At 42.6% G+C, this 14,657-nt stretch overlaps 5 protein-coding genes across 9 annotated transcripts in view; all 5 read left to right on the top strand.

The window, feature by feature from the left end:
* Nucleotides 1–3,185: 3,185 nt before the first annotated feature.
* Nucleotides 3,186–3,584, top strand: RB195_010428 (uncharacterized protein; the record flags this gene model as incomplete). Its single annotated transcript, XM_064191427.1, has 1 exon — nt 3,186–3,584. One exon carries the CDS (start codon nt 3,186–3,188, stop codon nt 3,582–3,584), a length of 399 nt encoding a protein of 132 aa, XP_064049010.1.
* Nucleotides 3,585–3,915: 331 nt separating this feature from the next.
* On the top strand, nt 3,916–4,746 carry RB195_010427 (uncharacterized protein; the record flags this gene model as incomplete). Of its 2 annotated transcripts, none has more annotated exons than XM_064191425.1 (1): nt 3,916–4,746. In XM_064191425.1, one exon carries the CDS (start codon nt 3,916–3,918, stop codon nt 4,744–4,746), a length of 831 nt encoding a protein of 276 aa, XP_064049008.1. The 2 variants fall into 2 exon arrangements, with proteins under 2 accessions (XP_064049008.1, XP_064049009.1); XM_064191426.1 differs by having other exon boundaries at nt 4,027–4,746.
* Nucleotides 4,747–4,902: 156 nt separating this feature from the next.
* Nucleotides 4,903–5,580, top strand: RB195_010426 (uncharacterized protein; the record flags this gene model as incomplete). Its single annotated transcript, XM_064191424.1, has 1 exon — nt 4,903–5,580. One exon carries the CDS (start codon nt 4,903–4,905, stop codon nt 5,578–5,580), a length of 678 nt encoding a protein of 225 aa, XP_064049007.1.
* A 102-nt stretch (nt 5,581–5,682) lies between these two features.
* On the top strand, nt 5,683–6,030 carry RB195_010425 (uncharacterized protein; the record flags this gene model as incomplete). 2 transcript variants are annotated; one of them, XM_064191423.1, is made up of 1 exon in its annotated part: nt 5,683–6,030. In XM_064191423.1, the coding sequence occupies one exon, from the start codon at nt 5,683–5,685 to the stop codon at nt 6,028–6,030; it is 348 nt and encodes a 115-aa protein (XP_064049005.1). The 2 variants fall into 2 exon arrangements, with proteins under 2 accessions (XP_064049005.1, XP_064049006.1); XM_064191422.1 differs by having other exon boundaries at nt 5,737–6,030.
* An 881-nt stretch (nt 6,031–6,911) lies between these two features.
* RB195_010418 (uncharacterized protein) overlaps nt 6,912–14,657 on the top strand; it is a gene marked incomplete at both ends in the record, with an annotated part of 57,256 nt that continues 49,510 nt past the window's right edge. The window contains 6 exons of one of the 3 annotated variants that reach the window (XM_064191412.1): nt 6,912–6,950; nt 7,013–7,111; nt 11,493–11,663; nt 13,042–13,162; nt 13,248–13,346; nt 13,607–13,688. In XM_064191412.1, coding sequence (XP_064048995.1) covers nt 6,912–6,950; nt 7,013–7,111; nt 11,493–11,663; nt 13,042–13,162; nt 13,248–13,346; nt 13,607–13,688 — 611 coding nt within the window. Of the gene's footprint in view, nt 6,951–7,012; nt 7,112–11,492; nt 11,664–13,038; nt 13,163–13,247; nt 13,347–13,606; nt 13,689–14,657 lie in introns of all 3 variants that reach the window. The other 2 variants (XM_064191415.1, XM_064191414.1) reach the window with 2 other exon arrangements.

The raw sequence follows: 14,657 nt of genomic DNA, 5'->3' as shown, positions 1-14,657 counted from the left end.
GGGGGGGGGGGGGGGGGGGGGGGGCTCCCCCTTTTTCCACAGTAAGTTAAGTTAAGTTACTAACTTACTGTAGTAATACTACACTACTAGTAACACTAAGTTAAGTTAGTAACTTAAATGGTCCGACTTTAGTGGATCTGCGGGGACGAGCATCTTTCCCCTTGTTTCGTTCCTTCGCCATTGTCATCCAAAATGTTCTCAGGTTTCGTGAGTGACGTTAATGAGGTTTTTGAGCCGTACCTAGAGCCTTTTTTTTTTTTTTCTTTTTATGGGGGGAAAACCCCCCCCCTTCTTTTTTTGGGTTTCTTTTAAGGGGTTTTGGCTTCCCCGGGGTCCACTCTAGCGTTTTTTTTTACCTCATCTATCGTCGATTCTTCTCATAATGCGCATCTATGCTTTGCTTTCGATATATATTCGGCTGAAACACGATACATTGTTCTTAAGTCGGAGAGTCTGAGTACGAAGACCGACTGAGTGTTGTGTATGTCCTCTAAACTTTAGAGGACATCTCTCAAGGGTTCTGTGGGTAGTGAATAGCTTCCTAGACGTGGCAAAGTGTCTGCCCACGTCTGCTGTGTAACAGAGCGCTGGAAGAACAGTCGAGTCGAACAGATGAGCGCGGAAAATTTGGTCCGTAGCTTCCCTAACGGGTGCGAATGTTGGCCACACTGCTCTCGTCCTTCTATTCAGCTCTTTCTTCAAGTCGTTTTTCATATTCATAGAACGTCCAAGGTAGACGCATGACAAAGTTTCCACTATCCCGAACCCTTCAAGTTGTACTCCTCCGCAGTGGACTTCTTCATGAACTGTGTCCTGTTTTGGTTATTCGCAATCCATTCTCTTCCCTACTTTGTTTAATTCATTGCGCATCGTCTTTGCTTCGTGTACTTCTCAAACAGAGAACAACGTCGTCCGGGAAACGAAAGTTTGAGAGGAATCTTGCGTGAGTACGTGTGTCCCTTTCTCCCCAAGCAAATGATTCCATTGTCCATTGCAATGGAGTCGTGAACAGCTATGGCAATATAGTAGTATATCACATTTTCAAACCCCATTCCAATAAGTATGGTGACGGGCAGAGGAAAAGCTGTAGTGGTGCATGAATCATTGCAAAGTCTCCACATTCGACGCGTCCAATCCTTGATCGGGCAGCGCTGACAGGTGATCGTGGGAAACATTTTGCATAGGACGGTCAGCAGGAATGTCAGAGTTGGAGTGTCTAGTCTCGAAGTCTCTCGGTCTTCTTTCTAATGGAGAAGAACTGGAGGAGATCGCGAGGTCTTCCACTGGTCAAGGATTCTTTCTTTCTGAAGATAGGACGTCATTTGCGCTGTGCACCAGCCCAAAGAAAGTCTGCTGATATAAAACCAGGTCCGCGGGTTGAGCCAGGTGGAGTAGAACCTCTTTGTAATGATTTCCATCTCACGATGCAAAAAGTACGAATCCCTTCTCCGCTCAGCAACGCTGTTAGCGGAACATTATATTCGCTGAAGTCCCTGCAGCACTTCTCCAGACTTTTCGTTCTTTGTTCTGGTTTCAGAATCTTCTTCTTCTTTTATTTTGAAAGATCCTCTGCAACGCCTTTCTGCAGTTAGAGTTTGATACTAACCTCTCAATGCGCGATGCATGCGGATCAAGCTTCAGAGTCCTCCTTCCTTATAAAAATTACTTGGTGGTCTCCAAATTCAGGTTTGTCGTGCACGGGTTTGAGGCGTCGTTCAGCACAGCCTTTCGGTCCTCCGGGGAGTCCTCGTATACCACCGTCAAAGGAATTGTACTAGAGAGACATGAAGTAGACATCCCCTCCAGTTGATGAGTATGTGGGCGATCTCTGCGAGAGTCGTGCCATTGTGGTATTCCCATGTCCACCTACGATGATCTTTCTCTTCATGAAGAGAGAATTCATGAAAGAAACCAGCGGCGGATAACATCCCTAGAGAAACGATCAGCGTTTTCAATCCTCTCTCCTAGTACAACGATTTTACTGCGTAGCAGTTGATGATGCCAGTGAGTTTTTGGCCCAGAGAGCGGTGGCGAGTCATGTTTGCGTTTCTCCAAGCGTACCCACCGGACAGTAACTCTCGGAGGCATTCGCTGAAAAAGCTTCGGCAGCTTCTTTCTTGTTCTGCCTAAATAACAAAAACACAGACACTTCGATGGCCTGCCTTCACTGAAGGTGCGGCTCTAGCATCTGTTCGTTTCATTCCCTCGCCATCGTCATCTGAGATATCCGCAAGTTTCATAAGTGATGTTGGCGAGGTCCTCGAGCTGTATCCAGCTTAGTTCTCTGCTAGTCTACAATGGAACGAGAACATCCCCCATTTCGTTGGCGGCATCTATCGAGAGCGTTTATGACTTTTCTTGAGTTCTTTTAGTCCATTCTTTTTTATAATGTAACAGGCCCTTTCTTAAGCAGAAGCTGCGAACAGGCATTTGCCTAAGGCTTTGTGAGTAGTAACATGCTTTCTGGACGGACTCATACTGCAGCGATGAAGTGTATGAAGCTAGCGGTGGTTCCTACTTGATCTCAATCGCTCACGCTACTGCTCCGCTTCAAGCGTAGCCCACACACAAAATATCAGGTCGTTTTGACCTCACAATGCCCTCATTAGTGCATGAAATGTGGCACAGTTGAATCTGCCCGTTCATGCAGAGCATAAAGTACCACGTACTGACCCCGTTATTTTGATCCTCCTGCGTAGTCCTTTTTCCGAAGAGAACGTGGAGCTTCCAAAGCAAAGAAAAGAAATCCTTCGACTTTGTCTCCACTGCAAAGAAATATTTCGTCTTAATCTCTTCCCCGTCTATATCCCCTATTAGTTAGATAATAATGGTTATGGGGCCGCGTATACGAGTCTGATTGCTACCTGCACGTGGTAGCCCTGCTTTAACTAGACGCAACCAGGCGTTCGAGTGTACGCATTGGGAACGTACGAGTTACATAACCTGCACTGTTATGTGGCAAAAGATTCCCATACGTTGCAAAAAGGTGCTGTCGTCCAGCACATCGCCAAAGCCCATAACCTGAAAGATCAACTGCCTGAAGGGAGCATGGAATCTTTGGCAACAACCATTCGTTTCGTCACGCTGAACTGCCGAACACTATCGAGTGAACTCCAACAAGCCGCTCTATCCAGACTTCTGCGATATCTCTGTGTGCCTTTTGCTTTGCACTTCAGGAAACACGCATGAGAGATCGGCCCGTCATCGGCATCGAAAATTACACCATATACTGCGACGATGCTGATGAGAACAAAGTAGGTGGCTGCGCGGTAGCTATGAGGAACGATTACAAGAACCTGGTGGAGGAATTTGGCTCAACGTCGTCTAGATGCGCCTTTCTACAACTGCGGGATCGCAGAGGACGTAAACTCTGGATCGTAAGTGCTCACGCACCTACGGAAACCGCTGAGGACAACAGTAAGGACGCCTTCTATGATGAACTCAATGCGTTGATGTCTAAAATACCAAGCCAGCAGGTGGTCATTGTCGGAATCGACGCAAATGCGAAGATGGGACTCGAAGAGCAATGCGATGTGCTAGGAAAATGGTATTATCCAGCTGAGCGCACGTCGGACACTGGTTGACCGTCTAGTCGACTTGTGCGAACAGACGGGCCTCATTATCACTTCCACGTTTAAGAGGAATCATCGACGCCATCAGCTCACGTGGCAGGAGTTAACCATTTTGACGCCTGAAAAGCAGCGCAAGCGGAAGATGAGGACTCTTAAGCTTCAGATCGACTACGTTCTGGCGAGGAACATTCCTCAGTCAGATATCCGAAAATCATGGCTGTTTGGGACATCGCGTTCGACTCTGACCACCGTCCAGTTCTTCTCAGCTTCAAGATACGGTTCCACAAGAGAAGCCGAAGAGTTCCTCTTCAACCGAAAATCGACTTGGCAGGTCTGAAAGACGATGAATGAAGAACAAAATTCCGCCAACGTCTATGTCTATTCAATGTGTATTCTATGTGTATTGTATCTATTCTATGTGTCTATTCAAGGACAGGAAGAAAGAAGCTTAGCAATGCGGGTTCCTTCACAAAGTGCATCCAGGAAGCTGCAAGGGAAACGCTCCCGGTTCTATTACCACGGAAGAAGTTTGCCTTTGCATCTGCGAAAACAAAATCCAATTCTGTATGTGTCGCGCACAGCGCTGGTGACTTCAACCAGGAGAAGCGTCTTAGAAGGAAGCTGCGTCGTCAACTGCAAAGACGGCGATAAGGAGTGGACGTCAAGAGCGATGGAATTTGGGAAGGCGTGGGAGGACAGGAACCCGCGGAAGGCCTATGCTCTACTAAAACAGTATAGCGGCAAAATGAAAAGATGTTTCCCTGTCCTCAACACTGCCAATGGGGTAGCTGTCGCTGAAGCAACCCTTCCAATTTGGAAGGAACACTTCAAGACCTTGCTGAACCGGCTAGCACCGTCCGCTCCTGAACTCGAGCACGTTCATAGACCGACATATGCGGTTAACGAGGAGCTACCGACCGAGTGGGAGGTTCTGGTCTGTACTCAAGAAATGAAGAATGGAAAATCTGGTGGAGACGACGGGATTAGCGCAGAAATGCTAAAATATCTTCCTCCGTCTGGGATTCGTGAGATGACAAAGATCATCCGTTCAATCTGGATAGACGAAAAGATACCTGACTCGTGGAGGCACGCTATCATAATTCCCCTACACAAGAAGCTATCCGTCACGGACCCTAGGAATTATCGAGGAATCTCTTTGCTGCGGGTTGTGTAGAAGGTATTGGAGCGCATTATCCTGGACCGACTCATTAAACATCGCGAAGAAACAACGCGCGACGAGCAAGCTGGCTTTCGTCCTGGCCGATCTACGATTGACCAGGTGTTCATCGTCAGGAAAGTGATTGAAATTTGGCAACGGTATTGGAAGCCAATGCAACTAGCGTTTCTGGACTTTGAAGACTTCGACTCTCCTCACCGAGGCCGTCTTCTCAACGCTCTCCGCGCCGATGTAGAACCAGGAAAGTTCGTTCGCTTGCTTGATGACATGAATCAACGAACAACTGCTGCAGTTCGAACACCAGCCGGATGTACAACACCGTTCGAAGTGGTAACTGGAGTAAGACAAGGGGCGGTGGCAGGACCCTTCCTGTTCCATTTCGCCATCGACGACATGCGAAGAACAGTCGACCAGTGTACTGCCGACATTGTCTTAGCACCATCGGGGTGCCCCTTGACTGATCTAGAGTGCTCCGACGATGTTGTTATATTCGCGGAAAGCAGAACAAGACTTCAACATGTTGCCAACCTTGTATCGAAGCTGGCTGCAGCCTATGGACTACGTGTACGCCGTGATAAATGCAAGCAGATGTGGATCTCTTCGAGACCTCGAACGGAAGTCAGGGTGGACGGACAACCGGTAGCACTCGTCGATCAGTTCTGTTGCCTGGCCTGTACGTTAAAGAACAACGGCAGCTACGAGAGAGATGTTGAGCAAAGATGCGCTAAGGCCACTTCTGCATTCAAGTCCTTAACGAAATGCCTGTGGTCGACCCCATCACCAACGAAATCAAGCTGCGAGTCTACCTGTCCGCAATTCACCCCGTCATAATGTACAGATCGGAGACTTGGGCAGCACCTTCAACGGTTATGGAGAGGCTTGATTTCACGGAACAAAAGCTGCTTAGACCGGCTACTTGGCTACTTTTGTCCTATGGTATGTCACAATAAAGATCTTTACGCAGAAATTGATGTAGTATACCGGCGGATGACACGTGGAAGATGCCAACATCTTGCACTGTCATCGAAAGTGGCTAAAGTAAATCGTCTTCGCTTCTTTGGTCATATATTAAGGAGACCGGCAGATCGCCTTGTTCAAAGTGTTCTGAGGAGTTTTGTGGATAGACAGTTCAGGCAAGACGTAGTGTTTCGCAGAATATGGAATAGCGACGAATGGATTGATTCTGTGCAAGATCTCGCAGAAGATCGAGAAGGTTGGGCAGAGCTGTGTTCAAGGACGGCACACCTCGGCGAAGATGCGGGTAATCGCGTCAGGCGATGACATCAGCCCACCGATTAAGTCAAGTAAGTCAAATAATGGTGATTGTCTTTTCTAGCAGTATATTTGCCTGTTTGCCCACAATAACGCCGGGAAACCAACAACATTTAATAAACGCGATAAAAGAAATGTTGCAAAATTGAAACGAAATCGATCATTTCCGCGTGCTATGGCGCCTCCGTCATAACTGCAGGACCGCCTATTACTTCATAAACTTGTCTATCTAACATTTTTGTCTAGTGAACTTATCAAACATTGACAGTGGCAGATGATAATTTTAACTACTTAACTATTTTATTTTATTTTAACCATTTTAATTATAATTTTAATTTTTTTCTACAATTTCTTAATGGGGAGTCTTCTATTTTGTTGGAGGGCATTTTTTATTAAATTTGATAATCTTACTAATTATTATGTGTGCAGAAAAGATAATCAGAGTTAGACATTACAGCTCTACTCAGCCTTCGGATTTGTGCTTGAAAAGTCCATGCTATCGTCAAAATCCTAGTTATCTTGAGTTGTTTTTGTTCGCTACTATTTGTATCTTTGGTCATTTATTACTAGCAAAGAATTGATAATCTTCTTGATGAAGAAGGCGTAAATCTTCAAAAACGAGCAACAACGTCCTTGCGATCCCAAAAAACTCTTCTATCGACCGCGAAGATAGGAAAGAATTGGCTGGACCAAGCAGTTTAGAACAATCGACATTGCAAACGCAATGTGATCTCGCACACCATTCCGCACCACGTTGGGATTTCGTAATTATCGCATTAGTTTTGTCATTCGAAACCAGCTTTACGCAAAATTTAAGTGATACGTTTCTGAAGATGTACGTCGCAAGAAGAAAGTGATGTAATGCATGTCTCAGATGCGAAATAGTAAGCATGAGCATGGATTATGAAGCAACTGTTAAATATTTGAAGGTATGTTGGCAATCATAGTGTTGTTTGGTAATCAAATTAACTAATCATTTTGTCTTTTTCAGTGTTTGTTCCCAAAGGTTTCAAATGAAGAACTTTGTTGGGCATTCATTGAGTCGGACGGGAACATAGATAGAGCTGCTGGGATGATTCTGGATGGTCAAGTACGTAAGCCGAAAGGATCAAATTTGCGCACTTTATACATCAAAAAGTGCTTATTTGTTTTTGGGCGATAAGTGGACGTCTAAGTAATCCAGCCAAATCCTTTAATTCTTACCTTGAAGATTGTCGAGAATTAGGCTTCTGTCAGGCTTCTAGATTTACTAATGAATAGAAGAAAGCGTGGGAAAAGCTATAGCAAAAATCAAACGTGGTGAAACGTGTTTGTACATACTGCCAGCTGGACTTCCATCCCATCTCTTTTTCTTCTTTTCTTTTTTCCTGCTTTCATTGGAGTTTTTTTTTTCATTCATGATCATTTGCGTCTACGATCCTGCGTCACCTGCGTCTTAGAGGTAGCGTATCACAAAATTGACGATGTTGTAGTCTTTGAAAGACAATATTAGAGTTCGGAGTGTAGATTGCAAATATAAGAGTGTGTCCACTGTATTCCTCCTAAGCGTCCTGAAAAACGACGGAGGAAACGGAGTTTGTTCGTCCGAGATACTTTGAAATGCGGCACCCGTACACGCTTGCCGCATACACGAACGGGTAGTCGTGAATCAGTGAGGTCTCTTCAGCAGTTCAAGTAAGAGATAAAAAGCAGAACCATTGAATAGACTTCTGGGAGAACCGGAGCGTGTACATTACAATATACAAGTGGTATGTTCTAATGTAACCGCTCACTCTCGTAATCTACACGCCGAATTATATATTTGGACAAAGAGACCCCATCATCCTCAGTTTCGCGATACACTGCGTCCAAATTTAATTCAATTGCAGCTGTCGTGTTGCTTGATAGATCATACAGCGTGTGGTCTTTCCATTACTTTGGATCATAATAATCAACCATTAATAATCGTTTTGATAACTTTTGGAAATCCACTAATCTGCTTTTCTGTTATCTTAGTAATCAACCCCAAGTTTACATTGAATGTTGCTCGTTGTCTTAGTTAATAAATAAATACAAATACATTTTCCGGCACATATAATATTCGCTACGAATCAGTTAATATTTAAAATGGACTGTCTGGTAGGCAGTAACATAATGTTCCATTCAATTTCATCCAAGAACGGTTTGTCGGAAGACTTTCTATTCTTACATTTTACGCGGAGTTGTGCTTTTCTGCGTCTTATTAATTGTTTTTATTTCGCCAATATCGTCGGATCTTCAAAAAGATTTCTTTAGTTGAAATCCGATGAATGGTATCCGCTTCTGGTGCCTGGGAGAGAGCCCACAAAAAAATCTTTTCTAATACGAATTTTTCTGGACCACGTGATAGCAAATAAGCGCCTCTTCCGTTTTCATTTCGTTCTTTTCTTCTCATTCAGCTTATTCCTTTAGCATAGTCAACTGCTGAAAACTAGAATTCAATCAATGATTTCAATATCAGTCGTCAACGGTTGGTCGATAGCACTCGAGCTGACTGCAAAAATTCTGCGAACTTTCCAATCGTTCCTGTTTCCTAAACAAATGCAGCAAGTTCCTCGCTTGCAACTCGTTCGATGCAAACGGCGTTTGCTCATCTTAAACGTGCATAATCTCTTTCAGAGACAACGTATCACAAAATTGACAAAAAAAAACCTAGGAAAAAACGTAGAGTTCGGGGTGTGGGTTACTGAAACAGGGGTAATTAACTCAATTCTCCTAGTCGTCCTAAAAAAAACGGCGTCTTCATTTCGTATGAGGTGTTTTAGAACGTACCCCTTGTACGCCCTGCACACGGTCCACTCAGCCTATTCTTTGGTTTTACTTGAATACACAACTGACCTCATTGAGCTTTGGCCGCCCTCTCGCCGACGCAGCGCGTGCACGAGGGTGTTGCGTGGCAATTGAGTTCGTAGGGAAAAACCCCGTCTTCTACGCCATTGTTTTACGATGACTAGGGGGAGGTGAATGGAGCCACGCATGTTTCGGTGATCTACAGCGCGAAAACTACGTTTTTCTGAGGTGCCATACTAATTTCCTTGGAACGCCCCCTCTAACACGCCTATCATCGATGTGTTCTCTTTGCTGGTGGGTCGTAACTTCTACACATTTCAAGGAAAATGAATTGGATGAATGTCTTAATCGATGTTTTAAATTCTATGTATCAACCTCTCAACAAATCAATTGTATTAACACATCAGATTTACATAGCAAATAAGTACCGACAATTGCTTGGCTAAATTCAGCCCTCAAGTGAGTTTGGCTATTGACAGGATTGACAAGAGTAGGATACATGGCAGCGCTGCTTCTGAGGAAATATTAAGACTAGTTTTAGCTGCAAATCTAGGCTTATTGGAACGTCCTCATCGGTGCTGTACTGCGCAACATGTTTCTAACTTCTACTGAAATATGTTCAAGGAAAGCGTCTGGAAATAATCGTCTCTTCCAGTTATCACTGTAACAGGAAGCAATGATGTGACAGGAGACACGAAAACGAACGGAAACTTCTAGTACGAATTACCCAACATACTCACAAATTATTTTCCACTCATTTTCGACTAGATTACCACAGTACACTATAAGACAACGTTTTTCATTAACTGAGCTTCAAGTTGTAAATTTCATCTAAGGAATGAATTACGCGTCTTCACAGCAGAAAAAAAAAAGGCTGGTCAAAATCGGAGGTGGTACACCAAATTGACTATTTGAGCAGTAACTGTCAGCTATACATAGAAAAAGGAAGTGTTGTTGTTTGCTTTAATGAACACCTGTGCGTGAAGTGACCTCACATCCGCACAAAGGACTCACCGGTGAGAAAAGGAGATGGTTCTGGTGTGACATTTAAGATATAGCACAGGCTGAGACGAGGAAAGTTCTTAAAGCTTCTTGGATTTCTGGAAGAAATCCAAGTAAGAGAAGGAAGAGTAGACAGCAGTAAATCCTTAACAAACCCTCCCTTGTCATCTTTTGCCTGTTTTATCGTTGTTCGAGATGTGAATCAACGACAAATTCGCGATAAACTCAAAAAATATCGAGGTAGAGTTGATACCCGTACACCTTCAGTAGCTGTCGATCCTCAGCACAGATACATTTCTCATTAGAATACAGTGAAAGAAAAGGATGGTTGTGCATATGTTACTCGAAAATGCCTTTAGTGAGTGTTTGGTGACTCGAATCAAGCAGAGCAATATTTTTTAGGACAAGAAATAAGAGTAAGTTTGTTGAGAATGCATGTCTTCCAGATAAACTGAATCAGAATCTACGTTCTTTTCAGTGGTTAACAAGGAAAATATCTAGAAATATTCTTCCTACTAAGAGTACGCATCAAATACGACGAGATACGTCTTTCCATTAGTGGTCATGCATAGTTGATGTGGATTCGATTTCATAGTTTCCTCTCTAACCTATAGATTAGATTTTTCAGACACTTTGTTCGTTCTATTCCATAATGTCCTTGAAGCAGCGATTTTGAAACTGCTTACTGCGTCTTCTAGTATCTCCTACGGTTGCACAGTCTCGCTGCTGGTCTTCTGTGTTACAGCTGGGTACTGGCACTTTCTTCAGCTGGTGATGCGTCGGGAACCATATACATAAATCCGCTCAAACCAAACTCTTTTTTTGTTAACGTAGCATATTCTTTGCTCTTCTGTTTTCTTGAATTATGTTCCTTTTAAGTAGTGTGTGCCAAGAAAATCCGTGAAGATGATGACTCAATCAATAATGGGTCTGCTGCCATGAAGGGCGCAATGCAGGAAGTTGAACTCCGATTCTCTTGGATGTTCAATTTAACATCGATTTAATGTCAACCAAAGTCCTGTTGACAGTACAAAGAACGGTTTTTTGCAGTGAGGTTGAAGCGTTCTCAGAGACAGAGATCGCAACACTCTTGCACTAATACTGTCTGCGAACGATTATGACAAACAAATGTGCAAGTATCTCGATACTTGCACATTTAGAGCATCTTATTGAGTCATGTTTCTTTTGTTCTGCTATCAAAATTATTCAAAAATTGCTAACTGGAATAAATTCTACTCTTCTTTTATTGAAAATCTTGCTATGCTTCTTCTTGTTGATGTCACTCTATCCAAGCACTTTCTTTTTCTACATGTATGCTAAAGGAATTCCTGATTTTACTGGGGGATACTGTTATCGATATTGGTTAGTGCTATTGATATTTAAATATTCCACATCTTTCTGTGATCGGATAGCGATGTGGATTTTCGGGACCCTTTATGCTGCTATCCGGATCTCTTCTTGTTGAGAGCCGCTGTCCTTTTAAGTTAAACACGAACTTATCATTTCCGCCCTACCAACCACATCTTCCATCAAAATTTTGTTTGTTTAATCTGTGCATGTTTTATCATTTCCGTTTAAAATGATTCGACATTGAGAGATTAAGAAAAATACTGTTACGTACGAGAGTGCATTGTGCATACTGGAAATGCATTGAATTCCAGTATATTGCTGTCAAGCTACAAAGAGCTCAAGATGCCTTACACCGACACGAAACGACTGAAGCGATGGTGTGCTCAGCAAACCGAACACTGGGAAAAGAGTGCACTTCTGAAGGAAGTTCTATATATGAGGATATTCCGGAGTCACCTAATCCCACTCTCGCCCATAATAAGGTAAAAAGCCTAACCTTGCTCGTCCCCCCAAAAAAATTTTTTTTTTTTTTTTTTTCCTCCTTTTTTTTTCTTACAACACCACTTCTGTGTAGAAAAATTTGGAAAGAATTTAAAAATCAGTTGTTATTGACGAGAGAAACTTAGCTCGATTATTGGGCTAAGGAATAAGTTGTAAGCTTCTCTTCCCACACATACGAACATAGAAATGTTTTGACTAATCATTCGTAATCATAGCACATAATAGGCAATTTTTCTCTCTACACGACAGTGACGTCTTGAGTTTTTCGTTTCATTTGTTCTTTTTTCTCAGACCATTAAAATGGAGTGTCGAGTGAACAGGACAAAGCATTTTTGGCAGCTGTTTGCTGCATGTGATCGAAGTGGTAAGGTGATTGAATTGTAGCGAAAAATAAGAAAAAAAATAAAATAGTGCAAGAAAAAATGGTTAAGCAAACGTAAAAACAATACCACATCCGAGAAACTTTGGACGATAGGAGGAAATGATAGGAAAGGATGTGAAGAACAACAATGACGAGTATTTTGTTGACTAATTTGTTGTAGGTTTATTGCTTTAAAAAATTTCAACGAATAATTTTCCTCAGCCCGGGTGAGCGACGACAAATGCATTTTTAAGATCAAAATTCTTGTTTTTTTTATGCGAAGATCTTCATACATTGCTCGTTTTCTGTGCTAATCACCAAACTCACCTTCAGCGGCTTCATCGTCTCGATTAGATGCAAAAGAACCAAGCAAACCCTTTCAAAAATGCTTCACTTTGTTCACTTGACACTCCGTTTTAATTGTCTGAAAAAAGAATCAGTGGAGTTGAAATTCAAGGGACTACTATCGAGTAGAGCGAGACAACCTTTGTCAAAAGTTCTGCAAAGATTAGTCTATACATACTTCTACTTCTTTATTTCGGTGCATTTTCTGGTTTGAAATTGAACAAAAAGCGGATGACTTATTATTCAAACCAATAGTCTCGCCAATTTTGAAGATAAACACTTTCTTTGAGGGAAGTACCGCTAAGATTGTTAGAGGGTAGTCAGAAAGTGTGCGGTTACGAAGAAGCCAGTCCCTTTAAATACATCACCTGCCGCAGAACCTTGTGTTGATTTTATCCTTACAAAAGTATCTATCGGGGAAATTGTTTTTTCTGAATTTGGCGCTTCATGGTTGTTAACTCTTTAAAATAATCTACCTATAATCCAGTGTAAAAATCTGAAGCTGTGTTTTGTGAAGAGAATTCAGAACCATAGAATGACATTTTACAAAATGATGCTAAGATTTTTGTTTGACAAAGAAGATTATGAAAATTAAGCGGTAGGAAACGATGCACTAATCTACCGTAATGTTTCTAAAGGCACTCAAATAGCAGGACACCTCGAGAAGTAACTCGTCATCTTACCATTCGTTGCCATATGGTAACTGCAGTTCTACGTCTTCTGTAAAACCCTTCGAAGGAGATGTGAATCACTTTGATGATTTGGGATCAAAAGGTTTGGTTGCTGAACATCTCGAAAATACGAAGTCTCTTCCGTTTTAAAGAGAAATAAATTGTTCTGCAATAAAGTTCCATTTGAGCATCCCAGAGCAAAACGTCCGTTCCTTCGTCTTTGCCGGATTTGGTTTCAGAAGGCTCAGATTCGTATACAAATGTCAGCTTTCAACATTTAAGTGACGGTTAGTGAAAACGCATTCTAATGTCTGCACAGAATGTGTTCAACGGGTTGGACGTGACTCTTCTTCTGTAACGCACGCCGTTTTTCTGATTTGCACATATTTCTCCACTTAGACCTGCTCCAGTATAAGTCACTTCGCGTCCAGTCTGTTGCGCGCATTCGGCGAGTATGTAACATAGAGTAGTTGGTCTTCTAGTCTATTTCGTATCAGTCAGGAACCATGTGAGTATAATTGCATGGATAAAGCAAACCCACTATTAGGGACTGCTGGATCGACTGTTTCTATCTCCACCCCATCTTGTGCCTGCAACGAAGTACGCACCAAAGCCACTGAGTATCGCAGGTAATAACTATAATGCAACAAAAATGGGCAGAAAACAAGCTTCAGACCAACAGACATACACCTACGATGTCATCGGGATTGACCCAGACGAGAACACATCACCCACTGAATGCGTTGCTGAAAAAAAAAACGTTTCCTAAGAATACGCGGCGGTGGAGGGGTGGATAAAGTCAGCCTTTTCTAACAGAATCGATTGAACATCGATTCGAAAAAAAATCGATTTATTATTTTCTACTCCGAACCCTATATTCTCCATGAGAGGTGCCAACATTGTTAACTATTAACATTGTTAACATTTGGTATGTTGTCTTTGAATGCAGCGTTTCGCGAAAAGAAAAGCCGAGTGAGTATTAGCATGAACACACGCATTACCTACTAATCCACAAAGACGTGGATATCGTAGTCTTATGTGACCTCGTCTTGCAACAAAGCGCGAGCAACATCGCCGTTCTCCAAATCAGCAATCCAACTTGCATAATCCAAAAAAAAAACAATGGAAGCTTCTCCACTGTCATCATTACAGCGTACTGCCCGCAGTAATTTGCATCCTTGGGAGACGGAATCACAAAAAGCTGTTTTCCACGCCTTTTCTGGACTTCTAGTCAATGTAATTGTGTAAATGTAGTCGATCACGCCCATGCTCATGAACCTGCAGTTTTTTATTCGTGGAAGGATCCATTTCTGTGGAGAGCTACTTCATGGTACACTGCCTTCAAGTATCATCTGCTACCCCTTTCGGTCACTCACTATACAAAAGCAACTGTTTTCCAGAAAGCTAGTGAAGCAGTCATTGTATCAGGAAGCGGGGTAGAGAATGTCATTCACGCATGATTCAGTCTCCTTGACTACTATGTAAACTTGCCTTCTCCCCATGTGAAGGAAAATTAATAAGTCATTGATTGACTGAACACGAAATGCCAGAAGCAAAAAACAATTGTATGTTTCATTTGTATGAAACAAACAAATCAA

This window comes from Necator americanus, chromosome III, assembly GCF_031761385.1.
Source record: "Necator americanus strain Aroian chromosome III, whole genome shotgun sequence".
In the NCBI taxonomy this organism is placed as follows: domain Eukaryota; kingdom Metazoa; phylum Nematoda; class Chromadorea; order Rhabditida; family Ancylostomatidae; genus Necator; species Necator americanus.
This window is presented reverse-complemented; position numbering and strand designations above follow the sequence as displayed.